At 37.1% G+C, this 27,756-nt stretch overlaps 4 protein-coding genes across 5 annotated transcripts; 2 read left to right on the top strand and 2 right to left on the bottom strand.

Annotated features, from left to right (window-relative positions):
- Positions 1-8,441: 8,441 nt before the first annotated feature.
- Positions 8,442-9,512, bottom strand: LOC145029504 (zinc finger BED domain-containing protein RICESLEEPER 1-like). Its single transcript, XM_078978019.1, has 3 exons — positions 8,736-9,512; positions 8,553-8,622; positions 8,442-8,461 (listed from the first exon to the last, which is right to left on the bottom strand). Exons 1-3 carry the CDS (start codon positions 9,510-9,512, stop codon positions 8,442-8,444), a joined length of 867 nt encoding a protein of 288 aa, XP_078834145.1.
- A 2,403-nt stretch (positions 9,513-11,915) lies between these two features.
- LOC145030673 (Pseudouridine synthase family protein) lies at positions 11,916-16,316 on the top strand. Of its 2 annotated transcripts, none has more exons than XM_078979066.1 (3): positions 11,916-13,230; positions 13,527-13,820; positions 14,039-15,166. In XM_078979066.1, the coding sequence occupies exons 1-3, from the start codon at positions 12,017-12,019 to the stop codon at positions 15,087-15,089; spliced, it is 2,559 nt and encodes an 852-aa protein (XP_078835192.1). In that variant the 5' UTR covers positions 11,916-12,016; the 3' UTR covers positions 15,090-15,166. The 2 variants fall into 2 exon arrangements, with proteins under 2 accessions (XP_078835192.1, XP_078835193.1); XM_078979067.1 differs by lacking the exon at positions 14,039-15,166 and adding an exon at positions 16,130-16,316 and having other exon boundaries at positions 11,920-13,230.
- A 2,200-nt stretch (positions 16,317-18,516) lies between these two features.
- LOC145030671 (Tetratricopeptide repeat (TPR)-like superfamily protein) lies at positions 18,517-20,639 on the top strand. Its single transcript, XM_078979063.1, has one exon. It carries the CDS (start codon positions 18,555-18,557, stop codon positions 20,454-20,456), a length of 1,902 nt encoding a protein of 633 aa, XP_078835189.1. The 5' UTR covers positions 18,517-18,554; the 3' UTR covers positions 20,457-20,639.
- A 133-nt stretch (positions 20,640-20,772) lies between these two features.
- LOC145030672 (F-box protein SKIP23-like) lies at positions 20,773-22,498 on the bottom strand. Its single transcript, XM_078979064.1, has one exon. It carries the CDS (start codon positions 22,097-22,099, stop codon positions 20,897-20,899), a length of 1,203 nt encoding a protein of 400 aa, XP_078835190.1. The 5' UTR covers positions 22,100-22,498; the 3' UTR covers positions 20,773-20,896.
- Positions 22,499-27,756: the final 5,258 nt, after the last annotated feature.

Here is a 27,756-nt window from a genome sequence, read left to right as displayed (position 1 = left end):
TTGTTCGGAAAAAGTGGGCGAATGTTTATGAGGATTGTGAGTATTTGGAGTATGGGGGGTTTATTAGGAAAATTTTAGACACAAATGCATGCGTTGCGGTCTTGGCATAATGGATGGGTTTGATTGGGATTGTCTTATGTAATATTAGTGTACTAAAATTCAGTTTTGCTTGGGGGCAAGCAAAAGTCAAGTGTGGGGTATTTTGATATGGGCATATTTAGTTATAAAATTCATGCATTATATTAATACTTTATGTTGTTTTTGTCTTATTTAATAAACACAAGGTGCTTAATTAGTTTATAATTAAATTTTCAGCAACAAAGACATGCTCGGATGGAAAAGGTAGTGGAACTAACGATTGGATGCTTGGATCTTGGATTTTGAAGAAAGAAGGATGTTGCTTGACAGCTTGACCCCTCGTCAGTGTTTTGGCCATATCTCATGAACCGTAACTCCGATTGACGAGATTTAAAATGTTCTTAAAAGTAGACACAATTTCGGACAACTTTCGTGTTTTGAGAAAATGCTGATTCGAAACGTACTCGGCGAGTAGGGTCGATTACTCGCCGAGTTGATCAGAAGTTTCGCGATTCTGGACGCGCCGACTTGCCGCACACGGTTTTAAGTGATGGACTCGCCAAGTAGGTCAATGGACTCGCCGAGTAGCCCCTGTTTTGTGAAAATCTATATAAAGGGACTTTCAGATCGATACCCTAGGATAGAGATGAACCCTTGGAGGCCAATTGTCGACTAAAGGTGCTGCTAGAGCGTGGGAAGCAAGGGAATCAACCCTACATTCAATTTTAAGGAGAATCAAGTCAAAATCAAGTTTAATCTTACCTAATCTCTTGTTTGAACTATGTTTTTACCAATTGATTTCGTTTTTGTGCTTGTTTCCATTGTAATGATGAGCTAAAAACTCATAACTTCTGTTTAGGTAGATGAATTTGTGAACATGGATTGATTATTTGATTAGGATTAATTTTAATTGGTGATTATGTTTTATTAAGCTTGTTAAAGAACCTTATGTGTTAACAATAACTATTCTTCTGTTAATAAATCAGTAATTAAGTTGTATGAACATCTCTTAGTTGCTAATTTCATATGATTTACGTGACCACATAGTTGTATGTCTAGGAATAACGAATGTGAAACTAGAATTAACTTGAAGATACGTAAGTTAATGTGTGAGCTTGTGTGATACACCATCAACAAGAGTTTAATTGAATAAAAAATTTGATTAGCTAATTACAAGTCTTTCTAAACCCGAATCAACAAACTAGGAAATTCATTAATTTAGACAATTGGCCATTGCTTGAATTAATCTGTTTTCTAAGGATTAGCTATAGTGAATGTGAATCTAATCACTTTAGTCGGTAACCAATGAAGAATTAATCCGATATATTTACCATAAAATCATCCATGGGAACAAATGAGTCGAACCTAAACAGAAGTCCTCTTTATTATTGAATTTAGTTGATTTTTATTTGCTTAGCTCTTAGTTTCTTAGTTTAAGTTTTAGTTAATTGTTTAAATTTCTAGTCTTGCAAAACTAGAGAAAACTCTTTCTATTACTTGTTTTATTTAGATAATATTAGCATCTATTTTAATTGTTTACCGTTCCCTGTGTTCGATACCCTACTTACCTGAACTAAACTGCTAATCGATAGGTACACTGCCTTTCGTGTGTTTGTCTTTGTGTTTAAGTTAATAGGATTAAAACTAGTTGGTTTCACACACATCAATACAAGTATCACGTTCTCCCTCAAGGAGATTCTGATTATAACTACCAGGAATTATATCACGCACTCGGACGTACGGGGAGAGAGAGAGAGAGTCTCACAATAGAGGTTAACAAGTTTACGTGAAATGTGTGTGAATATAAATCTTTTCTATTCACGACATTTGTTTTATTGAGCTTTGATAAAACAACATGCTAGTGTTAGGCTAGGGATCTTCAGGATTTCATGATGATGTTGCCTGTTTTATGATGCTTGCTAGCCTAGGTTTTCCTCTATTGAGATTTCCAGTGTTCCTCTAGGAGTGAGAATCGAGCGCTTGCTATGTATATTTGTCGCTAGGGTGTTGTGGTAGTACTTCATACAAATATGGGTAGGTGTGGAAGGTAGTATGGGCCCGTACTACTGAAAGCACAGGACCCATACGCGTATCAGGGAAGCCATGACCTCTAGGGTTGGGTTGAGAGTTGGTTCCCGGGTTGATGGGAAGTGTCTGAGGTTTCGTGGTTTTTTTTCAGTATGGAGATTTCGAGGCATGCTGGGAGTGGATCCGGGTCAGGATCGGGTGTAGGAGAAGGAGTTGCGGACGGTTCAGTACCGCCCGAGGTTATCGGTCAGATGAGTACGCACGAGTTGGATGCGAGGATTCGTGAGATCCTGCATGATGAGGTTGTTGCCATGTTCCGGGCCGAGCTGCCGGAACTGTTTGGGTCGATCAAGACCGCCATGGTGGAGTATTTTGATGAGCGCTATGCGGCTCTCATGGAGACGGCTGCCGTGGCGGCTACAGCGGCTGTAGCAGGGCAGGGGGAGGAGCTAGTAGGGGTTTTCAGTATCGGGACTTCGTTAATACGGAGCCTCCCACCTTTGATGGAGTTCAGGATCCGATCGTTGCTATGAGATGGTTATCAGACGTTAAGGGGTGTTTCTTCACGTGTTCATGCCCTGCTGATCAGAGGGTGAGGTGTGCTCTGAACCTGTTAAGGCTCGGGGCAAAGGATTGGTGGAGATTGACCACGGGGTCATACTCGGATGCGCAGAGGGCTACGATTTCATGGGACCAGTTCAGAGAGATGTTCAGCACTCGTTATGTTTCACAGGTCGAGAGGGAGAGGTTGGCTCAGGAGTTCCTTGAGCTGAAGCAGGATACGGAGTCGGTGACGAAAATCACCAGGATGTTTACTGAGAAGGCGATGTTTTACCCTGAGTTCGCTTCGGAGCAGGCTCAGATGTCCCGATATCTAAGTATGCTAAAGAGGGACATCAGACAGTTTGTGTCCGCGCAGAGGTGCGAGACCTTGTTGGAGTTGCAGGAGGCTGCCAAGCGGCGTGAGTTAGAGATTGAGTGGCAGTTGCGTGAGCTGAGGAAAGCTCCAGTTCAGTCGTAGCCGGCGACGAAACGCTCTAAGACCGTTGATTCCAGGATGGGAGATCAGGGCAGCCACGTTTGTGGTAAGTGTGGGAGGGGTCACGCCGGAGTTTGTCGGTCTGGTGGTGCATGCCGCAAGTGCGGAAAGGAGGGGCACTATGCGAGGGATTGTCGGCAGTCAGTGCCGGTTTGGGATTTGAGGATATGTTATCATTGTCATCAGGTTGGACACTTGAGGGTCAACTGTCCACAACTTGCTGTAGGCTCCAGCACCGGCCACGTTGAGGATCACGGGTGGAGGTCAGAGTGGAGCGGAGCCCCCAAGGCTTAGGGTCGTGCTTTTCAGTTTGCAGCGGAGGAGGTTAGAGCAGTGTCGGATGCAGCTGCGGGTATGTTTCTTTCTTGTTGTCTTGTTGATTTATGATTATTGTGGAGTATCGTTTATCTGCTAGTCTCGTTGGATGGTTTTCGTTTTGGTATCCGTTGTTCCTTGAGGGTTTGGCATGGTTGTGGATTTGTGTTTCGGGTTTTCGTTTTGGTATCCGTTGTTCCTTGAGGGTTTGGCATGGTTATGAATTTGTGTTTCGGGTTTTCGTTTTGGTATCCGTTGTTCCTTGAGGGTTTGGCATGGTTATGAATTCGTGTTTCGGGTTTTCGTTTTGGTATCCGTTGTTCCTTGAGGGTTTGGCATGGTTATGGATTAGTGTTTCGGGTTTTCGTTTTGGTATTCGTTGTTCCCTGAAGGTTTGGTATGGTTATAGTTTGGTGTTTCGTGCTATCGTTGGTTATCATTCGTGAGGGTGATTAGTGGAGATATGGCGTTGGTTGAATGTCGGGTAGCATCTTCAGTCTGAGGAGTGGTTAGCTGAGGAATGAGTACTTTTGAACGGATTTATCAGTGTGGAAATGTGTTTTGCGAAGGTTGCTAGTGCTAGTGGGAATCAGTCTTCTTGTAAGCGTTGGGTTTTGTGCAAGGTTATTTTGGGAGGTCGGTGTTAGCGGCCGGTGGTTGATAGTCAGTGCCCTAAGTGGGGGAGAATTGGAAATTCTCCGAATGATCGATAGACTTGAGAGGTTGTTTAGCTGCTTGGGTTTCGGCGGTATTTCTTTCAGCCGAGAGCAGGCTGGTATGGGTGAGTAGCAGGCGTACGGGGCGGATTACAGACCTATGGCATTGATTGTGTAGGACCTGGGATAAGGCTGGGATCGAGTATGTATGATAGAGATAGAGTTCGGAACCCCTGAGGGGCTAGAACAGTATGCAGGGGAGGATTTCCTGGAGAGATAACTCGGAATGATGAATGCTAGTTGAGCGGTCCGGATAGACTGAAGGCCGGAAGGTGTACCAGTCAGACCGAAGGCTCGGAGGACGGTCCAACCAGACTGAAGGCCCTGGAGGGCGGCCCAGATTGGCTGAAGGTTTTGAGAGTGGTCCAGATTGACTGAAGACCTGGTGAGGTGGCCCAGTCATGCTGAAGACTCTGTAGGTATTATCGGATCGGTTCGAGGAAATGGGTTAGGTGTGTTGTGATGTGTTAGCACTAGGAGGTCTGGCCCCGAGTATTGATTGTGAGTAGCAGAGGTGGTGCATGGACTCGAGAGTCCTTGCGAGCAGGTTCAGGACATGTATGTCTCATGGTTAGCGGTCATGCTAAGGGAATGTAAATCCACGGAAGTGGAAGCAGCAGCGCAGGTTTGCGATGGGAGTGGCCCAATTATGGACATTGAGCAGCGAGATTTCGGCAGTGGTATGGAGCACATCCGGGTTAGATGGTTGCTGACGCTCGGCAGGAATGCATGGATGGAATTTCGGAATTTCAGATAGATTTGTTTATGTGGTAAAAATGCATCCGGAAGGGTGTTTGGAAGTGTCATCAGTGTATCGGGCTTTTCCTAACCCGAGGACACTAGAGCCAGTTTGGTGCGGTTATGAGATTGCGATGGAGAACTCGTGGGAGTTGCTCTAGGGCTGAAGCTCATTTCATTTGGTCAGCAAGAAAGGTAAGTTGGGTTTCGGATCTCGATGGTCGAGTCTTGGGAAGCCTGGTCCGGTGAGTGCTAGGCGGAGCATTGCAGGGTTAGTTCGGAGTAGAGTTGTCGCATGCTTCAAGGGCGAAGCCTAATTTATGTAGGGGAGAATTGTAACACCCCGTTCTTCGAGTGTTTAATTATAAGTCCTTGAGATTTAAGAGGAAGGGTAATTCTGGTCCCTTTCGAGAAATGAGCTTCAACCGAGAAGGTTTCGGGCGGGTGTATGTGTTAGAAGTATTGGGCTTCTCGTCACCCTCGTATGAATGTAAAGTTATTTGAGAGTGGGTTTAGATTAGAGGAGTTGCAGTGCTTCGAAGTTGATCATTGTTTATAGTTCTTTGTGGAATAAGAGGGAAATGGTCCCATTCATGCATGGCATGCATGCATGCTTTTGGTTTTGGAAGGTGGCTGGGTACGCCCAGCGTAAGCTGGACGTACACCCAGCGTAATGGGACGAATGGTTGCGGGTAGCCGGGTGAGTACGCCCAGCGTACCAGGGAGGTACGCCCAACGTACTCTCAGAAACCCCAAACCCTATTTTTAGGGTCAGCCACTATATAAGGAACATGTTGGTTCACCCCTCAGCCTCCTTATGCTCATCTTCAACCTCAGAGAAACCCTAGATCTCGTATCCTCTCATATTTGGGTGTGTTTGATCTTGAAAAGCTTGTGTTGGCAAAAGAAGGCTTGAAGGAGAAAAGGGAAGTTGTCAAAGAAGAAGAAGAACGTGTGGAGCTTGTAGATCTGAAGAAATATCACCCTTTGGGGCTTGTTTGAGGTATAAGGTTTCTTGCTTGACCTTCATATTGCATAGATCTATGTATCTTGAAGCTTTGTCACCATTCTTGTCCCAAAAGTCCCCACCTTGTGGTATAGTTCGATTTGGTCAAGATTATCTGTCCTTTCAGACCTTTGGAGAGGTCTTGAGTGATAAAAATGAGGTCCCAAGGGCTATAGCTATTCCATGTATGAGATATATAGGTCTTAATGGATTAAGACCTTGGATTAAGGGCTTAAGGACATCCCGAGTGATAAAGTCTGAGACTTTATGAATTCTAATCATATTTGACCTTTGGATCTAAAATTTGGGCTTAAGAGCTTAAGCCATTAAGAGGTTAGAAAGGCTTAATGGATCTCGCAGTTACGCCCCGCGTAACCTTCGAGTACGCCCCGCGTAGAGGGCCAATGCCCCGTTTTCTTTTGGTGATCATGGCAGTACGCCCAGCGTACCAAGGAGAGTACGCCCAACGTACTCCTCCTGTGGACTTTCATTTTGGGCTTTTGAGTTTGGGCTAATTGTGGGTTGTTGGTTATTGGGCCAAGTCGGGGAAATTATGAATAAAGTGTTTTGGGCCCAATTATTGTTATGGTCTTTGGATCTAGGCCCATTTGGTGAGGTGGGCCCAATTTGGTAAATTGGGCCAATAATTGGACTTTGTGTGAGATTTGGACTTTGGTCTTGGCCCGATAAGTGAAAGTATGATTGACCTTATGTTTATTTTTGTGATGATGGTTAGTTCGGGATTTGCGGTGAGTTGGTGATTCGAGAGTCGGCTTCTTCGGTTCAGAGTATCGGCTATCGCGAGGTGAGTTATCCTCACTATATCGACAGGGTCTACGGCACCAAGGCCGACCCTTTACCGGATGGAAATCCGGATAGTTGTCTGTTATGGTATTGCTTGATATGGGTCGGAAGACATTATGATATGGGCCGGAAGGCATTCTATGTTATGTGGACCGGAAGGTCATGGCCTGGAAAGGCGTATGTGCGTAAGTAGTATTTTGGATGAGACGTAGGTTGATGTTATGCTCGTGATCGGTTAGGTCGGTATCCTGGTTAGGGTGATGATATGTTATGTGATTTGTTTGATCGATTTGTTGACTGTGAACTGTTATATGATTGAATGTTATGAACACAGGGTTGTTTGGACTGGAGTTTGACCCGATATGCATGGTTGTTCTATGTACTGTTATGTTATGTATGCTTTTTATGTTATGGGCCGGAAGACAATATGTTATGGGTCGGAAGGCAATATGTTATGGGCCGGAAGCCAATATGTTTTGGACCGGAAGGTCGTGGCCTGGAAGGGCGTATATGTGGCTGGTATTTTGGGGGTATCTCACTAAGCTTTCAGGCTTACAGTTGTGGTTTAATGTTTTTCAGGTTCTTCAGGAGACTGTGGCAAGGCAAAAGCGTGATCGTACCGTTCCTCGCGTTTATGTTTTATGAAATGGACCTGGAAATACTCTGATAAATAATGTATTGAAAACCTTTTTGTAATGATGTTATTAAAATGGATTGTTTTGAAAAGTTTAAATTATGTTGAAATTTTTGGTCGTTACATATACGATGGAGAGAGAGAGAGAGAGAGAGAGAGAGAGAAAAAAGAAAGAAAGAGAGAGAGAGAGAGACCCGTATTTTTAATTAATAAAACATTAAATTAAATAGAAAAAACAAAAAAATATCATAAGGGCATTACAGTCATGTCACTATTTAGAGGGACAAAAAACACAACGAAACTAGCTCAAAAGGACCATCAATCCAACAAAATCATAGTTTGGACTAAAACCCATAAAAATACATACCACAGGGACCATTTTTATAATTTATTTTATTTTATTTTATAGTTAACTCCGGAGTAGGGGTGTTGATCAGGTAAAATTTTTTGGTTTCGGGTAATTCGGGTCAAGTAATTCGGGTTTTTCATATTAAGAATAGTACCCGTTACCCGATCCAAATTAAATTCGGGTAATTTGGGTTTGGGTAATTCGGGTATGGGTCGGGTTCGGGTAATTCGGGTATTACTCGATTTTTTTAAAATAAATTTTATTGGCATCTAAAAATAAATTCAATGAAATAAATATGTCATATGATCTAACTTTGAACATTGAGATTTTTTAGTCAATTTAATCTAATCTAATAGAATAAAAAAAGAGTTTAATATTTACACTAGATTTATTATTCATTGTTTTAGATGAAAGATTTGTAAATTAAAATACTAGAAATAAGCCAAAATCGAATGACAAAGAAAAATATACACAAATCCATTTTGATTAAAATAATAACAACCAAAGTCAACCATTTAAATTATTTGATATCAATGTATATGCATGTATTTTGCATTTACCAAAAAACTCATGTTTTAAATCTAGAAAACATAGATAACCATTACATATTATAAAAATAATAACATGTCATGTTCAAAAAGACATTCACACATATATATATATATATATATATATATATATATATATATATATATTTGTTCTTCTTGCACCTACTCGTTCTTCTTGCACCTTCATTACTTCATCTTGGTCGATTCTATATATAAAAAAAAGTCAAATAATGTTAGTATTAAAAGGAAAATATATTAAATTTACAATCATTAAAATAATCAACGATAAACATTTACCTTTGTTAATTTGTTGATTTTCTTCCCAATCTTTTTCATAATCGATTGTGTCACTTATGCTACCCCGAATCTAATCTTGTGTACAAATTAAACTTTTGACAATCTTAGGAGTCAAAGAACTCCTAAACGGATCCAAAACCCTCCCACTAGTGCTAAAAATGGATCCGAAGCCATGGTTGAGACGGGAATGGTGAACACATCTCTTGCCATCAATGATAAAATCGGGAATCTTGGACTATTCACTTTCCACAAATCTAGAATACTAAACATTTTTGAGTCGTCTTCAACACTCTCTTGCAAATACTTTTCTAACTCCCCAATTGATTCAACTATGTTCGTCTTCATCTTTTCTCTTAGTTTATTTCTTAATGGGGGATTATGTGCCATAAAATCCAGGTTTTGACATTTCCCTAGTATCGATGATGAAGTGGTAGACTCGGTGGTACTTGAAGTAGAACTTGGAGAATGAATTCTAATATAATCATTATATAATTCATACATAGAATCCATGATATATTTCTTTTTGGCCTCCACCCCTTTTTCTCCATAACGATCCTCAAGTAGTATAACTAAATACTTTACTTTGTTCCTCGGATCAAGAATCAAAGCAAAGTAGAGCAATAAATTCATTTTTTCTATGTCGCCAAAATACTTATCAAACTTTATTTTCATGGCCAATGCAATATCACAACGACTAGAATTGGAAATAGCATCATCCAAGAGCGTACGAATGGAATATATATCTTCAATGCATGTGTTTGATGTCACATAAAGTGTCCCAGAAATCCTCAAAGTAACATCATGAAAAGGTTTTAAAAAACGACATACATTCCTAACCCTTTCCCAATCGCTTGATGAAGGAATCGACAAACCCGCCTTTTCAATTTCGTACCAAAAATCAAATTCCTCAAGATCATATCTCCCAAAAGTTTTTTCGTAAGCTTGGGCAATTTCCAACATATGGTAAGTAGAGTTCCATCTTGTTGGCACATCTATCTTCAAGTGTTTTATTATACCGGGATTAGCAACCTTAGCAAACTCGGTAAACTTATGAATTCTAGAAGGCGATTGTCTAATCTATTTAACCGCCCATCGAACTATGTCAACCGCCTTATCAACTTTTTTTATGTCATCTTGCACCACTAAATTTAAAATGTGGGCAATAAATCGAATGTGCATCCATTTCCCATTTAGAAGACACTTGTTGGAGTTTTGCCAACTTTTTTTCAAGAAGTTAATTGCCACATCATTTACACTTGCATTGTCAACAAAAATTGTTAAAACATTTTCTATTTCCCGCTCCATTAAACATTTCTCAACCATTTTTTCAATATCAACCCCACAGTGACTCTTTTGAGAAGAAAAACACGATACTTTTTTTTTTCAATTTCCATTCGTTATCAACAAAATGGGCGGTGAGACACATATAACATGATTGTTGTTTAGAAGTCCACGTATCAGTGGTCAAACATATTCTACCAATGTTTTTTTAATAAATTCACGAATTTTTTCTTTTTCATCTACAAACAATTGGTAGACATCTGTTGTGCTTGTACTTCTACATGAAACTTTAAACAATGGTTGAGTAACACTATTGCAATACATAAAGCCCGCACCTTCTACAAAGCTAAATGGAAGTTCGTCAACTACTAACATGTGGGCTAGATCCTTCCGACTATCATTTTGATCAAATTTCCAAGTTGACAATTTATTTTCATCACCATATTGGAAAGCTAGTTGTGTTTGCCCACTACTAAGTTTATCCAAGTAAGCTTTACATTTAGTCAAATGATAACCAAGATTTTTGGTCCCTTAACCACCTGATTCGCACTTGTATTTCCCGCCACCACAATGCTTACATTTGCATCTTTGCACACTGTTTTCGTCCTTATACCTTTCAAATTTTTTCCAAACTTTCGATCTTGGGTTAAATTCTTTAGTTTTTTTTTTCACATTTTATTGTGGAACTTGATCATTGGTTGGATTTTCAACTTCAATCGTCTCATCATCCATTTCAATATATTCATCCGTTTTTGATATCTAAAATAGATAAAAAAAAAAAAACAAAACAAAAAAAACTGTTAAAAGCATAATAATGAAAAAAAAAGATCATAATAGTTTATTGTCTAAATCGGTATAAGATCATAATAAAAAATTACACAATTTGACTAAGATCATTTAACCTATTATCTATCTAACTTACCTGTTTAAGATAATAAAAACTTCAATAGAAAACAAAATTATTACATGTCTAAAGATGAATAAATTTGAAAAGAGTAAACAATATTATTCACTATTATTACATTACCCAAAAAAAAATGGAGCTAACGTGATATCTACAACTCATTTAACTTATTATGCCAAACTTGGTGTCTCACAGTAATTCTTCTTCTATCATATGTGATAGGTTTTGTGAGAGAAGTTTATAACAACCCTTGTTATACTACATTCCAGTTGTCGTTACTAAACATCTATTTTAAAAAAAGATGTTCAATTCCCATAATGTATTTTTATAACAAATTTATTATACTACATTACAGTACACCAATCCACCATTCATTTGTTTGACATCAAAAACTCAAGAATGCAAATAGAACACCAAAAGGTGAACATAACCAGGTAACAAGATTCAAAATGCAAACATGAGAGCAACACAACATAAAGGAATTAAAAAAAAAGAATCAGATGCACACTACAAAAACCTTAATTTCAAAATTGAAATCGTTAGTTATATTTGGTGGTCGATTTTTCACACTAAATCAAAGTGTATAGCTGAAATCGGAGTAATCAGATTTAGAATCCAAGATTACACACCTTAATATCATATGATTAACTAAAAAATGGCGAGAATTGATGACCGGTACGAGACTAAGAACTAACCTGCGATGACGAGCTGCTGACCGGCGACGACATGATGACCGGTGACGATGACCTGATGACCAGCGACAACGATTGATGACCAGTGTTGACGATACAAGGAATGTCGGACAAGAGTTTTTTTAATCAAAAAAATCTAGTCGTAGAGAGTAGAGAGAATAGAATGAGGGGATTGGGAGGGGAATTGGGCGGACTACAAACCATCAGACATATACCATACAGTGATCATAAATGAGTTTTAGTATTGGGCCATTATTTGAAAAATTGGGTAATCGGGTAAACCCGAAACCCAACTAAGATACCTTTTACCCGATTTGAAAAAAAACCGGGTTACCCGAATACCCCGAAAAGCTAACCCGATACATGATTACCCGATACCAAAAAAAATCGAATGGGTAATTCGGATAACGAGTATTTTCGACAGAACTATCAGGGGTAAATTTTTTGCATTGGAGTTGGAGCTAAAAGATCGACAACTTGTACTTTTTAGTTTTTAGGGTTTTTTAACGGTTACAATCTGTATACCCTCACCTACGAAACCCTCGAAAAATCTCCACGCATGAAGTGAACTACATTCACCGCATCTGATGACAATGGAGAATCAGAACACTTTATCACCATCGTCACCTCCTCTACCGCCGCCTCCACCGCCGCCGCCGTCAGAAGAACCCGATTCGAAAAAGCTCAAAATGTCCACCACCACCGCCACCACTTCCGATGACGAAGACCGCACCGCCAACACCGCGAACGCAGAGAAAAAGCCCAGATATAAACGAAGAAAAATCGCAATACTCTTCGCGTACTGTGGAGTAGGCTACCAAGGGATGCAAAAAAACCCTGGTGCGAAAACCATTGAAGGAGACCTCGAAGAAGCTCTTTTCTTCTCCGGCGCCGTCCCTGAACAAGACCGGGGTTGTCCAAAGCGTTTTGATTTTGCGCGATCTGCCCGAACTGATAAGGGCGTTAGCGCCGTCGGGCAAGTGGTTTCTGGAAAGTTCTATGTAGATCCGCCGGGCTTCGTGGAACGCCTCAACAACAACTTGCCGCCTCAGTTTCGGATTTTCGGGTATAAGCGGGTGACGGCGTCGTTTAGTGCAAAAAAGTTCTGCGATCGACGGAGGTATGTTTATCTGTTACCCGTTTTTGCACTTGACCCCACATCTCATCGTGACAGAGAGAGCGTGTTGGCTAGTGTAGGCTCTGAAAATGAGCTTGTAAAATGTTTGGACTGCTCAGAGCGAGGCAGAAAAGTTGAAATACATTCAGGCATTTCATCGAACACCTCAACTACATTACCTGGTTCAAATGGTAAACAGGAAAATTTAACATCTTTAGATGACGGGAATGATTGTGAGAAACCCTTGAACCCTGACTCCGTGAGTGTTGAAGGAAAATCATTGGAAAAGTCATCTTCTGTATCCACGGACTGCAACAATAATTCAAGTCCCGATGCTGTAAATGGCGTTGACAATGGAGAAAGTGTCACCGCTGTAAAAGAGAATATGTTCAGTTATGGTGACAAAGAGAAGGAGAGGTTTAACAAGATTCTTAAACAGTATGAAGGAACTCACAATTTTCATAATTTCACCACAAGAACCAAGGCAGCTGATCCTTCTGCTAATCGCTACATTATCTCGTTTCATGCTAACACAACAGTGACAGTTGATGGGATTGAATTTGTCAAATGTGAAGTTGTTGGGCAGAGCTTTATGCTTCACCAGATCAGAAAAATGATCGGTGTTGCTGTTGCAATTATGAGGAACTGTGCACCAGAATCATTGATGGAAACAGCTCTACAACAGTTAGTTCTTTCATTAATAATTACTTCTACATCCATTTGTTTATTATGGCATCATACCTTAATTTCTTCCTACTTTGAAAAATCTAAACTTATAGCAATGTCATCCAAATAGAAAGCAAATTTCTTTGCCATAATTTGGTAGATTTTTCAAATCCAATGCTTTGGTAAAGATTTTTTTTTGAAACTACAATGTTATATTTGAAAGAAATTAAAGTAGAACGCTATAATACAGGATTATGTTGTTACAAATTTCTTTCAATATAATAATTCTGAACCTATAAATTTTAATTTTATAGGGATGTTAGAATCACTGTCCCAACAGCTCCTGAAGTTGGTTTATATTTAGACGAGTGCTTTTTCTCATCATATAACCAAAAATGGAAAGACACCCATGAAGAAGTATCCATGAAAGCTTACACAGAGGAGGCAGAGGAATTCAAATTAAAACATATTTATTCTCACATTGCATCAACAGAGCACAAAGAAGGCGCTGTTGCTGTTTGGCTACACTCTTTAAACTACCGAAATTATCCAGATTTATGCCCCCAGGAGAATGGTTCACCAACCACTCAACTTGAAGCAACAACTCGGTGAGTCGACTCACCCTAGAATGCTCACAATGGATTCTTTAAATTAGACTACTATCTATGCACTTGTATCTCATTTTAAAACACTATGGATTCAACATGGTTTTTTAGCTATAGAATTATGATTCTTCGAGTTAATTCCGTGAATGTGTAACAAATTTACAATACAATAAAAAGGTAAGCAAGTATTACGATTAAGCAAAATCACGTTCTTCTGACAGGTGCAATCCGGACATTTTAAATCATAATCAAAAGGCAAACCCCTCCAAAAAGCCTGATCCTATGCTTGCTTTAATCGCATCGGGTCGCGTTTGCATTTGGCCTTTACCTATACATTGGAAGACAACAATTTCCGAGGTCAATTTAGACCATCTCGCCACAACAATCAAGAATCGCCTCAACCGAATTCTCCCATACCTTTTAGAACTCGGGAACCGCGATAACCGCTATCGCGGTTCCGAGGCCGATATTATCGCCGATGTCAACGTTTTGGTCGACACTGCGATGGCGGTCACTTACAACCGACTCCGTAAAATTCTCCAACGTTACGACCCTGTCGCTTTCGCCGCCAGGATGAACCCTCGATCGCCTTATAGCAACCGCTTTAAATTTCCAACCTTTTTATCTTCGGTTTTAAGTAGCATCGGGCCTCTGAGAATAACCGATGGCCCGGAGAATACGCATGTCGTGTATGCCACGTCATCCGCCACGTGTCGAAACTACGGGCGGGCCGAGCAGTTCAACTTTAGTAGTCGTTACGATCACTTTATTGAATGTCTAGAGGCAATGGGGGTACCGTGTGCTCCGATTGACGTGAAGTCAACCGATCGCGGGTCGTTTTTCTCGACTGTGATCCCGACTTTTGAACACGGTGTATGGAGGTTCATGGCTCCGTTTCATCATTCGCATTATGAGCCGAAAGATATTGTGAGTGCTTGGCTAACGCAAAATGACGATCCTGCCCTTCGGGCTTTTGAGGATTTGAGTTTGACGATCGGGTTGTGTACGGATCCTAAGGTGGTTGATGCGGTTGCTGGTGTGGATGGGGATGTGGGTCCTACACGGTCAGTTGGTGGTGGGACTTTTCCGGTGAATGATTCCGGGATACGACCCGCGGGGTGTGGGTCCGACCCGGCTGGAGTTTATATTGTTGGATGGGGTAGTGAACGTTACTATTGCACTTCGCTTGCTCAAAGAATCTGTCCAGATGAAATGTATTCGTTGTTGCGTGAATATATTTTTCATCCACCAAAGGAGAGTACAAGTTTTTAGGCGTGGTGTACAAACAATGATGTTATGCAAGAATTGTGTATTACTCGTTTTTGTGACAATTCCAACCATTGAGCTAATCTTGCATACAAAACTAAAGAAATTAGTTAAAATTACAAAACTAAAGAAATTAGTTAAAATAAGAAGGGATAATGTTACTGGAGCACATTCAACTTTTGTCATTTGTCCGATTTGATCAGTAAACTTTTTTTTTTCTGCACATTAAACCATTAAACTCGTTATTGACCTGCTAATTATACCATTATTTCCGAATTTAAAAGGTTACCTTTGGTCTAGGTGGCTTTTTATTATTATTTTAAAATTAAAAAATCACATCTTAATCTACATGGCTTTTCCTTTTCCTTTTTTTGTTTTATTTCCTCCAAATAGAAACCCTAAATTAACACTCATTGTACGAATGTGAAGAACCACCGCCACAATCTGTCCCCAACACCAATCATAGCCATTTTGAAGAATCATCTCCGTCATTTGCAGCTATATGCCAACCAATTAAAGCTTCAAAATCAACACAAAACATGTATTCAAAGTGGTAACATAAAGGATTGTTTTCGTAGGAGGTCGGCGTCGGTTTCGTCGGGATTGTCGGTTTCATTGAAGGGCATCGTCGAAGGCATCTGAGGAAGGTGAACTCTTTTATCCTAGGTGATGATGAAGTTTTGATGAAGAAGTCATGATTCTTGTTACTGGGTTCGTCTTCAAAACTCGAACCCATGAACAGAAACAAGCACATATACAAATGAAACAATAAGCTTTCCAAGGTAATCTGATTACAATTAAACAATAAGCTTTCCAAATCGAGATACTACCCTTTGATTTTGCGTATCGATCACAACCAAAAGCTCCTGTTCTTCTTGAAACAGTTGTAGTGGCTTGATCCCTTTTTATTATATGTGTGTTTATTGGTAGCATAAAACAGAAATCAAAGTTCTACCCTTTTAAATTTGTATTTCTCATGTTGGGATGAAGATGGTGATGTTAGGATGAAGAGGATGATGGGGTGATGGTGGGTGTTTTATATGCAGGTTTTAGTGGTGTACAGATAGAGAATGGGTGATGTTAAGGCATTGTTCGGTGGTTGGGAGGAGGAAACTAAGTATTCGAAAATAGATGAGTCCACCACTTTGGCATGGATCTTATGCGGTGGTGTTCAGATTCGTTTTAAAGCTCCTACCAATTTGTTCTTTACAATCATCGATGATTAATGGGTTTTTTTGGTTATGAAATCAATTTTTTGGGTTTCTTTGTTCATTTACTCTTCCGAGATTGTGATTAATGGTTCTTTTTGGTTTCTAGATATGTACGAGACGTGGTTTTCTTTGTAGAAAATGTACAATCTTTAAATTTTGTTGATGGTTGATGATCATTGTGGATGGTTTTAATGGTGATGGACGGCGATGGGTGGTGGCAGGAGCTGCTTCTAAAAAAAAAAAAAAATAAAGATAGTTGACATGGATTTATAGATGTGGCTACAAAAGAAATATTTACACACTGATTATTAATGACACATCAACAAAGTGACCGGGAAACCTTTTAAATTCATGAATAATGGTATAATTGGCAGGTCAATAACGAGGACCAAATCGGATAAATGACAAAAGTTAATATGCTACAGTGACATTATCCCAAATAAGAACAAGGATTAAAAGAATATGCCAGTTGAGAACATGAGTTCAAAATTAACAAAGTTTATTTATTTATTTATTTACACAGTCATGTTCAATGTATCCTACGTGTTTTTTTAAATCGTTTTATTAAAAATATAAGATATAGATGGTTATTTATAATAATAACGTATGCATTGTTCATTAAGCTCAAAAGAAGAGAACAAAATGCAGTTTGCATATCAATTTGGCTTTGGTACATTTGACAAAATATTTGTAACTTTTTGGAGAAGCCATTCAAGTTATTCATTTTGTCTTTTGTCTTTCTCGTCCCATTTATCTATATAATTGATATAATCTTTCTCAAAATATGTACTACTCGACATTGTGAGAATTCTATGCGGCAAACATCTTAATATATACTACTCAATAGGAATAGGAATGTGGAATGTGATTTGAGGAATTTAAAAACTCTCTTTGTTTAATATAAACACATACCCTCTCTTCTTAGAAAAATGTGTTTTGTTTTTAAATGATTTGTTAATAATAATATACATTAATTCAAGAGCAATCATCAGAAAAGTCCTAACAATTTGGTTATCGATTTTAACAAGGTAATCTTCAAAAAGGTTTAGTTTAATCAAATTAACGGAAAAATACAGGATACTAGTTAAATCTGTGAAACCAACCAAAAAGAGTTATTCAAAAGTATTAGATGGTAATCTGCCATTTTTTTTTTGTAAAAAATAATAATTTGAGATTAAACGTTAAAGTGATTCAAAATATTAAGATTTTATCGGAGTTTCCTCTAAAAGAAATATACTTAAAGTATTCTTTTCGTTGTTAACTATAATGTAATGAGTTGGAGATGATGTAGTGTTTATACTATCTTTTACTCCGCAATTATAAGTATAATATACAAGATAATGTTAAGGGTTGGAGATGGTTTAATGTGAATAAAAAATCACTAAAGTATCAAAAATACATAAATTTGTATTTTTTTTACGATGAACTAAGTATAGTATACTTGTAATATGCATAAACGAAGAGGGGATCAAATATAGGATTGTCTTCTCAAAATTGAAAGAGAAAATGCATGATTGAAGGGAACAAATAGAAGTAAAGAATTTCATGTTCTTGAGTTCCTCTTTGTGAATACATAAGCCAACTTTTTTGACATTGAAAAACATAGATAAGTCAGGCGATACCTGAATACCGTGCAAACAACATGTTATGTGGACTGGGGCCAACTATCCTTGAAGGGAAGCATGTGTCACTTAAGAGTTGAATTGAGGAAACCTTTTATGTTCATTTATTTTTGTTTAACATCTTAACCAACATAAACCAATGAAGAATACCATAATGAGTTGTCAAACATTAAATTCATACATTAATTATTGAAGCCAAAACCTTATAATAAAACTAATTCCCTAAATTGACACACTAATTCCCTACACATTTAAGCTTGAAAATCCACACATCATTTCCGGCACGTAGTGTAAAAAAATTGTTTTTTCTATTAGGTGTACCGGCTTGAAGTACAACACCCCTACTAAAACATTCTGTATCCACCACTGATTTAAAATAGACCAAAAACGCAACAAAAAGCAAATTTTGTAATTTTGTCTAAGTTATAAGATATATATTACAGTTATCGTAAAAAAAATATATGTACGTTTGTTATTGTAAAAAGATAAAATAAAAATATTTTTATTAGGGAAAAATAAAATATACTGAAAACTTTACTGATCTTGATCCCGGTTAAAGTAAAGCTGAAAATGCATTTTTGATGGTGAACCGAAGTAATATACTTCAGACTTGGACACCAGTTTCCGAAAAATGGGAGATGCTGTCTTCAACCCGGTGTCCTTGTTTTCACTTGATCAATTCTATTTTCTCTTCAAACTCCAATTTCAAAGCTTTAAGGCACATGATAAGATCTCAGACTAGATGTCTTCATAATCAAAGTGACCCACAAAGCTTGTCTAATGCTTTTTATAATCATCATAATTTCCAATCTCAACATAACCCACATTCACTTCTTTCATCAGTAATAAGGTCTACAACCTTATGCGCTTCAATACCCATTTGCCAGTTGATCCATTCGAGAGTTGTTAAGTGTTTAAACTACAACGACGGATTCATTGGTGACAGACTGGTGTCACTCTATGCAAGATTAGGAAGCATCAAGGATGCACACCACCTGTTTGATGAAATTCCTAACAAGGATTTGGTATCCTGGAACTCGCTTATTTCCGTTTTTTGTCAAAAAGGGGAAGTAAGTTTAAGCTTAAACGCTTTCTATAGAATGCGACATGAGTATGAAATGAACCCAAATGAGATAACTCTCATTTCCTTGATTCCAGCTTGTGAAATTCTGGAAGGTAGTTACCTTCATGGTTTTGCTGTAAAAAATGGCTTATTATCCGAAACAAAAGTCTTGAATTCTCTTATCAACATGTATGGCAAATTCGGTCATTTGAATATGTCTTCTAAATTATTTGACACAATCAAGTCGCCAAATTTGGTCTCATGGAATTCGATTATCAATGTTCATATTCAAAGTGGGCTTATGGAGGATAGTATTTCATATTTTAACTCAATGCGTAGAGTTTCCATTTACCCTGATCAAGCTACAATTGTTACAATACTTCACGGTTGTGCCAATATAGGTGTTGGAAAACTAGTAGACATATTTCATGGTAATATTTTACTCTCCGGTTTAGATAAAAATATTCCAATTTTGACCACATTGTTGACCGTGTACGCGAAATCCGGAAGATTATCGGATTCATCCGAACTCTTTAAACAAATGAAAAATCCCGATACGATCGCGTGGACTGCTATGCTTGCGGGATACGCGATCCACGGGTATGGAAAACAAGCGATCGAGCATTTCAATCTCATGATCCAAAAAGGTCTGAAACCTGATCATGTCACTTTCACTCATTTGTTAAGCGCGTGTAGTCATTCGGGCCTTGTAAATGAAGGACAACATTTTTTTAACATCATGTCTAGTGTTTATGGAATTGAACCTCGGTTAGATCATTACTGTTGCATGGTTGACCTTTTTGGTAGGTCCGGGCGTTTGAAAGACGCGCGTGTTTTAATCGATTGCATGCCAATGGAGCCCAATTCGGGTGTTTGGGGAGCACTTTTAAACGGTTGTAAAGTTTATAACAACATCGAGCTCGGTGAAGAAGTTGCAAGAAAGTTATTTACATTAAGCCCCTTGGATTCTAGAAATTACATTATGCTATCGAGTATGTACTCGAAAGCGGGTCGTTGGGGCGATTTTTCAAAAGTTTGGGGGTTAATGAAATCGAAAAATCTTGTAAGAACTGCGGGGTGTAGTTTTATTGAACACGAGCATAAAGTTTATCGGTTTGTTGTGAGTGATAAATCGCATGTGGATTTTGTGCGTATTTACGATAAGTTGGATGAAGTTATGGGGAAAATTCAGGAAGTGGGGTATACGTTGAATAGGGAGTTTGTTTTACATGATGTTGAAGAAGTTAAAGATGATATGGTTGGGGAACATAGTGAGAAGTTGGCTATTGCATTTGGTTTGTTGGTGTGTAATGAGAAAATGCCGATTGTGATTATGAAGAATTTGAGGATTTGTGGTGATTGTCATAACATGGCGAAGTTTGTTTCGCTTGTGGAAAAGCGTGAGATTATTATTCGTGATACGAAGCGGTTTCATCATTTTTCTCATGGGTTATGCTCTTGTGGAGATTATTGGTAATCTTTTCATTTTCTTTTTGGTTGGATAAAGTGATATCAAGATAAATGATGTTTAATTAATGTTTAAGAGAATGACAACATACTTGTTGGGGGGAATTGAAGGAAAACATAAGCAAGAGAAATTTTGTAAAAAATAGGACTTAATTTGGGGAATGCTGTTTGGATAAATGATGTTTAAAATGCATACTTGAGGAGAGATATTATGATGTTTAATTACGTTCACATTATTAAACAAGATAGAACATACAAAGACCAAAGTACTCTTTATCAACAACACTTGCTATACTAAGTTACTTATATACATACAAATCTATAACTACCATTAATTTGCCATCATACCATTAACATTACACGAGTTTATAAACATTTTCGTTTTCTTTTACATACTATTATACAACACATAACATAAAATATGAAAAAAAAAATCGAAGACTTCCATAATCAATGCAAACTTGGAGTGACCCAAATGGGAGGAGGCCATCTTCTTCCATTGTAGAACTTTCTTGGATAACATGGCAACCCTACAACACAACCATCTTCCAAATCATAAACACCCAAATCATGATCACCATTAGCACCATCATAATTCCACTCCGAATAATCATCTGTGAAATAAATTTGATTCCCTTTACACCCTTGAAAATCAGAAGCACGAAAAGCCATTGATGAATTCTCCCCCACAAACAAAGCCCATTCATCTAATTTACTCAAACTCTCCCACTTTGGTCCATTTAAAACCAGCTTATAAACCCTAAATTCAGTCGTTTTGTAAAAGATATCAAGTTGATGCTGATCAACATCGAATCCAAGCTCTAAATATCGTGTCACCAACAATAATTCATCATCTAAACTAACTAAATACTGCATATCACCACCAACTTGTAATGGTGTTTGGATAAAAGAAACATTGGGTAAACTCTGGGAAACATCGCACACTGCAATTGTTCCATATTTACTCACAGCATAAAAACACCCCTTGTGATAAACAGCATCTTCACAGTAAGATTGTGCATTATCGATAAATTTCCAAAAGCTATCACCTTTTTTGCAATAAGCAAGATCACCTGTTTGGTTGAGAATCGCAAGGGCAAAGTAATCGGAATGGGAATCAGAAGGACTGGAAGAAAACACCACTTTCTTGATGAAAGAATCACGCATTTCTTTCAAACTGCAGGTGTAGGCATCACCTTCTGATGTCTTGAGAGTGTATTCTCTTCCTATATCATAGAAATTGAACTTTGTAACATTGGGAAACGAAGATAAAGGTGGAAGGTGGTGTTTAACTCGTGTTAATGGATTTATAAGGAAAACCGCTGGGGTTTCTTCGAGGATTACAAGCCAACCATGAGAGGATCCACATCGGCGACGAATGTTAGAAGCTTCTGGAAGACTCAGGCGGTAGGTTTTGTTATCGGAAAGGCTGAAAAACGCTCGGAGATGAGATTGGCGATTCTGATTATTGGTTTGAGGAAGCATTAGCCATGGGAGTTGACAGGGGAGATGTTTTGGGGTTTTAGAAGTTGACTTTCGCCAATTCGAACAAACAGCTCTAAAACGTACGTAATCCTTGTGAACTTTGAGTTTTTTCGCAATTGATTCGATCAATTCCGGTTGTAATTCCGACCAATCCACCGATATCGACATTTTCCTCGACGTATATCTCCTTTTTCTCAAGGGTTTTCCATTCCTTCTCCCCTGAAGAAAGGGGAAAGTAATCAAAATCAGTTTCCTCCACCGGGCTTCCTTTGCAGATATGAATTAAAGACAACACAAGCGGCAGAGATGCAATTCTCCACGGCGACGTAAATCAAAACAACTAGGCGTGCCGTGATGAAACTAAAAATCGATCATGGCCTGCAAAAATTCGAAGAAATTTTGAGGATGAAAGAAGAGTTTTTGAAGAAGATCAAGGGATTCAGCATGGAAAAAGGTTCCCCACACTGATTTCACCCTGTGTTTCTCTTCGATAAGAGTTCTTGTCGGTTGAGACAAGAGGGGATATCTTATGGATAGATTATATTGCAGGAAATCTCTATATACCAAATCATCGTAACACATAATTGGAGCTAGGCTTTAAATAGGAAATTACATAGATATCCTTTTTAGTCCCTTTTATATTTTTGTCTTGTGGAAAAATGATTTAAAGGCTAATGAAGTTCGAACATTGTAAAAAAAGATCATTGTCTTTTTTTTAATATACAAAATACAATTGAATTAGCTATTATAGGTAACCATCGGGTTACTCGGTTTCCAAAATATTCAAAAATATCATTGTTGTTCTTTTAGTACAAAAAATATCATTAAAGTATATTATTTGTACACAGAATACCAACGAAGTATAGGCGTGTTCAAATAAAACTCTTTGGTAACCAAATACTTCAGGTAAATGGACTGTACTTTTTGTTAACTTCATTTTTGTCGGATTATGCAGAACACAGTCACCGAAGATCATGCACCGTCATATCAGTTCACAACAGTTGTGCAATCTCTTTTATTCCCTCACTCGATTGTTCTTGTTAGCTAAACATTTTTGCTTCCTGATCGCATTATATGCCTCAAACTTAAAACATATATACCTTATATAGATATCTATATAATAAATACATCAATGTTAGTCGTTTATTAGTATTGTTACACAAAAGAGACACAAAGGAGAAATGACTATGACATTATATCATGAGAATTCCTAAATATGAATGTAGAGAGTAGAAGTTGTATTCAATTCTCCGAGACCATTGAGAGATGAATGGTCATGAACACTCAGTGTCATGAGGATGATTTGATGACAATATGTAGTCAAAGTAAAGAGAGAAACATATATGTTAGAGCGCTTAAACGACTTGCATCCTAATTAATGGTTTCTTAGTTATGTATTTTTTTCTATTATTGTATTTAGATACAAATTGATCGAGTGAGGGAATGAAAGATAATACATAACTTGAGTGAACCATTACGACAGTGAATAACCTCCGATGATCGTGTTCTACATAATTCGAAAACAACGAAGTTAATAAAAGGTGTTCTGAAAAACAACAATGGTATATTTTTTGAACATTTTGCAAACTTCAATGGCATTTTATTTACTAATATGTACTTCGTCGGTATTCTGTGTACAAATGGTGTACGATATTTTTTGTACTAAAAAAATAATGATAGTTTTTGAACATTTTGGAAACTTCGTTACCTTTTTTATTTGTTATCTTTTTAAGTCATTTTTCCATTTAAGTAACCGATTATCACGAGGTTTTATTTGAACACATATGTATTTCGTTGATATTCTATGTATAAAGAATATACTTTAATGGTATTTTATATAACTAAAAAAGGACCATTTTTTTTAACACTTTGTTACCTTTTTAAATCGTTTTCATTTTTCTTAGTCCCTTTTATTTGTTTTTAGTAGGTAATCATTTTCATTTTTCTTAGTCAATTTTATTTGTTTTTAGTAGGTGGTGGTTTTAGGATTAATTGGGTGTACAAGTCTTACTTAAATCGTCTACAATGGGAACTTTCTTCTTGAATCATGTATTTGGGATCACCGGCTTCATTCACTTTTATCATCTGATCTTAAAGTAGTCGACACCAAAACCATCGACAACACTTTACCATTGAAAAAATTATCTACTGTAGGAGATTCAGAAATCAAGAAGAATGGTGAATTTTCTTCCTCAATGTTTGCAAGATTATCCTATCCAAACGGATGGATGTGGATGCTGTTTTAGAAAATCCAAAGCCATCACACGAACGATCTTCAAGGAGGTTACATACCGGAATTTGAACCGGTCAATAGGTACACCACCGGATCAAAAATACATAAAAAATCACTGAAGAGGGGTCGAAGCTTCATTTTTTAGTAGCACCCAGGAACAATTACATAGTATTGGATTATGAAGAGGAGTTATCAAGTATAATCGCGTGTGCTTTGACTTTTCTCAAAGATCAAAACATCTCACGGGAAAGTCAAAGTGTCACCGATCGGGATATTACAAAGATATTTGGTAAAAACATTTTAAAAGTTACTTTTTGATTTTGAATATAAGGAAAATTGACTTTTTGAAAAAGTCAGAAAAAACCTGATTTTTTACAACTTTTCTAAAAATAACTTTTGCCTCTCAAAAAGGTAAGTCAAACACCCCAGAAGAATCACATTTTTTTCAGCTTCGATGGACTCAAATTGTTGGATTCGGTGGCTTCTTCTCAGCATATTCATCCTGTGGTGTTGATGGGCCGATTAACAAACAAAGTTAAATACCCAGTGGGTTGTTTATTTGCGAATGAATTTATGGATCTTAGAAGTTGGTGCGGTTTATTGGAACTATATTTTATTGTCGCCTTAAGTCGGTGTAAACATTGGGAGCAAAAGTGGAAAAGGTAAAATATTTTTTTGCTAAAACTATTGATGTCGGATTTATTATAAAGGAGATTAGAAAAACCGAGTTTTATTCTTTTTTGGAATTTGCTTCCAACTATTTTGGGAACATGAATGAGTGTTTCATGGTCTTTTTAGAGGACTTGCCATGATGAATTGTTGTGAGAGGGGTGGGTTGGTTATAGAGTTATGAGGTTGGTTTATTAGGTGTTTGTATATTGAAAGTTAATGTGGGTACAAATGTTTATGTGACAAAAGAGTAACCGGATGATTCTTTATTTCGTCCAAAAACGTAATCGAACAAACAAAATGATTTTATTTTCTCATAAAACCACGAAAACAGTTTAGCCTAGAAAGTTCATAGGGTATTTATATCATTTCCCTCTAATGTGAAACTCGTTAACTTTGGAAATGTTCTTTTTTTTTTAAATGGTTCATTAAAGTCAAAAGTTTTGTAATTTTTTCTTTTCGTGTATTTCGGTTTATTAAAGCATTTAAATTTTATAGAAATTTATAATTTTCTTTTACGGTTCATTAAAGCCTTAAGTTTAATAGAAATGTTCGATTTTATTTGCTAAACCTACAAAAGGGTAAAATAAAAAAAAGTTACGAACCTCTGACTTTAATAAACCAGAAATATGCAAAAAGAAAAAAACAAATATTTATGTCAAACTCAAGAACTTTGCCTTCGAGTTAATCGGCCTCAAATTCTAAAAAGTAAAAACACCCTACTTTTTTAAATAACCAGTTTTTAAAAAACACCTCATTTTTTATTTTTTTTAAATAACAATTTTTTAAAGAGATTATTAAAATATCCATGAAAACTATGTGATTTCCGTTTTTTGGGCTGCTATATCAATAACAAAAAAATATTATTAATTTAATGATAATGTGCATCCTTATTCTCAGGGGTCATAAGTTTAAAGCCTTCCCACCATTTCCTGCGATTTTTGATTTTTGCATGGTTAATACAAATTATAGCCCAATAAGCCATCTCTTAACATATTAGCACTTTATCCCAATAAAATCGAAAGGACGAAAGCCTCCCATTATTTCTTGCAATTCTTGTCTTGCATAATTAATACAAACCATAAAGCCCAATAAGCCATTTGTAGCCCATTAACATTTTATCGCAACCCATAGAAAAAAATCATCTCCACTGTGATTTTCATAGTTTGATAACTCCTTAAATTTCTGAATATTTTTTAAAAAGAAATTAATAATTACAGCTTTGTTTGAGGACTTTATGACCAAAAAATTGTTTTTATTTGAAATATTCAATTAAATAATCATATGGTGGATCCATGATTCACCTCATAATTAGATTTTCTTCCCGTAAATGTAGTATTGTTAAGGATGAAATAACCTATTTCGACAAAGGGTAATTTGCGATTTGCTTGCAAGATTCATTATTATCGCAAAGTACTTTCCACAATCTACTAAACTACTACTTATGTATCTTGTGAACTACATACAAAATAAACATATTTTTGGGAGCTAGAGGTCTATACATTAATCCATAGATTTAACAAACTCATTACAACTTTTCCATCTCTTTCTACTAAGGAAGTTTTATTCATTTTCTTTTTTGATAAAAAGTGTTGGTTATCCAAGAAGGCCGAAAGGTAAAAGAGGTGCAAAATCCTCTAATACAAACACATGTGATTATTGTTGTGAAGAATGATCAAGCCATTCCTTGATGTCAACCTTCATTCATAAGGACTTTTATAGTTGTTGAGCGCTTCCACTAATGATGTCTGATTCTATGTTGGAATCAACGTTGAGCTGTGAAGAAGTCCAGGGAGTGGGACTTAAAGAATAAAAGAAGTTAATGCACATAGAGATCTTATCACATAAGAGATCCAAGAAAAGAAACAAATAGTCATATGAAAAAAAAGTAATAAATGTTGTAAAAAATAGATATCTCATTTCATATATGGATGTTTCTCGACTTTTCCAAGAGTTCCAATTATCTTAAGAGAAAATCAGAATTAGTCAATGATTTATTGCTGACCAAAAAACACTCTCTCCATTACAATTTGTGGAACTATAAGAAATAAAAACATTTATTTATTTAGTTTTTTGATAATCATTCTAATATCTATTTTAATATTTAACATAAAAAGATATGTACAATGTCTTCTTCCATTTTTAAATATTTGATTCTCAAATACTCTAGCCATTTCAAAAAAAAAAAAAAAAAAAAACACCCACAATCTGTGTCATTTTTCTGCCATGGTATACCATTAACAAAATGAACACTAAACTTCATACCCAAGATAGACTGTTCACTCTGTCATAAATAATCTATCGACGTTAAGAACTTAACAACATTAGCCTCACAAGATTTTTACTCCTTCACCAAATCAAGAAGGACTTATAAAGATAATGTAAAAGTCTTATTCTTTAGCCCACATATGACAGTTAACCAATTAGTGTTATAAATGTGGATGGAAAAAATATACATGGACAACGATGTAAAAATTTAATTTATTTTATAAGCTTTATGATGTTGGAAATATACATACCCAATTAACATTCGCCCAAGCTAGATAGATATAGAGACGAGGACTCATTTGCAAGTGGCACCATTATCTATTGTAGTGTATCAACGAAAACCGTCAACATTTATCCGCATAGCTTGGAATCTAAGAGTTGAAGACAACGTAGATTGATATCTTGTTGATGAAAAGGGTAAATTGTAATTAGTATCATATGAAGAGGGATGTTCTTAGTCGATGGGGTGTCTGCTCATGTTCTTTTCGATTCGGGGGCTACCCGATCTTTTGTGTCTCTTGCGCTTAGAAAGAAGTTTGGTGAAGCTCCGGGAGCTTTGGATTACCCATTAGAGGTGGAGATTGCTGATGATCGTACCGTGAGTGCTATGAGAGTTCATCATGGTTGCATTTTCGAGTTATTCCGAGAGAGGTAA

The sequence above is a fragment of the Lactuca saligna genome, chromosome 2 (assembly GCF_052625555.1).
Source record: "Lactuca saligna cultivar CGN05327 chromosome 2, ASM5262555v1, whole genome shotgun sequence".
Lineage (NCBI taxonomy): Eukaryota > Viridiplantae > Streptophyta > Magnoliopsida > Asterales > Asteraceae > Lactuca > Lactuca saligna.
This window is presented reverse-complemented; position numbering and strand designations above follow the sequence as displayed.

Bases quoted from the DNA above. Each gene is read 5' to 3' on its own strand.
- LOC145030673 (XM_078979066.1), top strand. From the start codon at position 12,017: ATGACAATGGAGAATCAGAACACTTTATCACCATCGTCACCTCCTCTA. The intron at 13,231-13,526 runs GTTAGTTCTTTC...TTAATTTTATAG, and splicing joins ATGGAAACAGCTCTACAACA to GGATGTTAGAATCACTGTCC. The intron at 13,821-14,038 runs GTGAGTCGACTC...TTCTTCTGACAG, and splicing joins CAACTTGAAGCAACAACTCG to GTGCAATCCGGACATTTTAA.
- LOC145030671 (XM_078979063.1), top strand. From the start codon at position 18,555: ATGCTGTCTTCAACCCGGTGTCCTTGTTTTCACTTGATCAATTCTATT.
- LOC145029504 (XM_078978019.1), bottom strand. From the start codon at position 9,512: ATGTTGGAAATTGCCCAAGCTTACGAAAAAACTTTTGGGAGATATGAT. The intron at 8,623-8,735 runs GTCTCAACCATG...ACACAAGATTAG, and splicing joins GAGATGTGTTCACCATTCCC to ATTCGGGGTAGCATAAGTGA. The intron at 8,462-8,552 runs GTAAATGTTTAT...TTTTATATATAG, and splicing joins AAATCAACAAATTAACAAAG to AATCGACCAAGATGAAGTAA.
- LOC145030672 (XM_078979064.1), bottom strand. From the start codon at position 22,099: ATGTCGATATCGGTGGATTGGTCGGAATTACAACCGGAATTGATCGAA.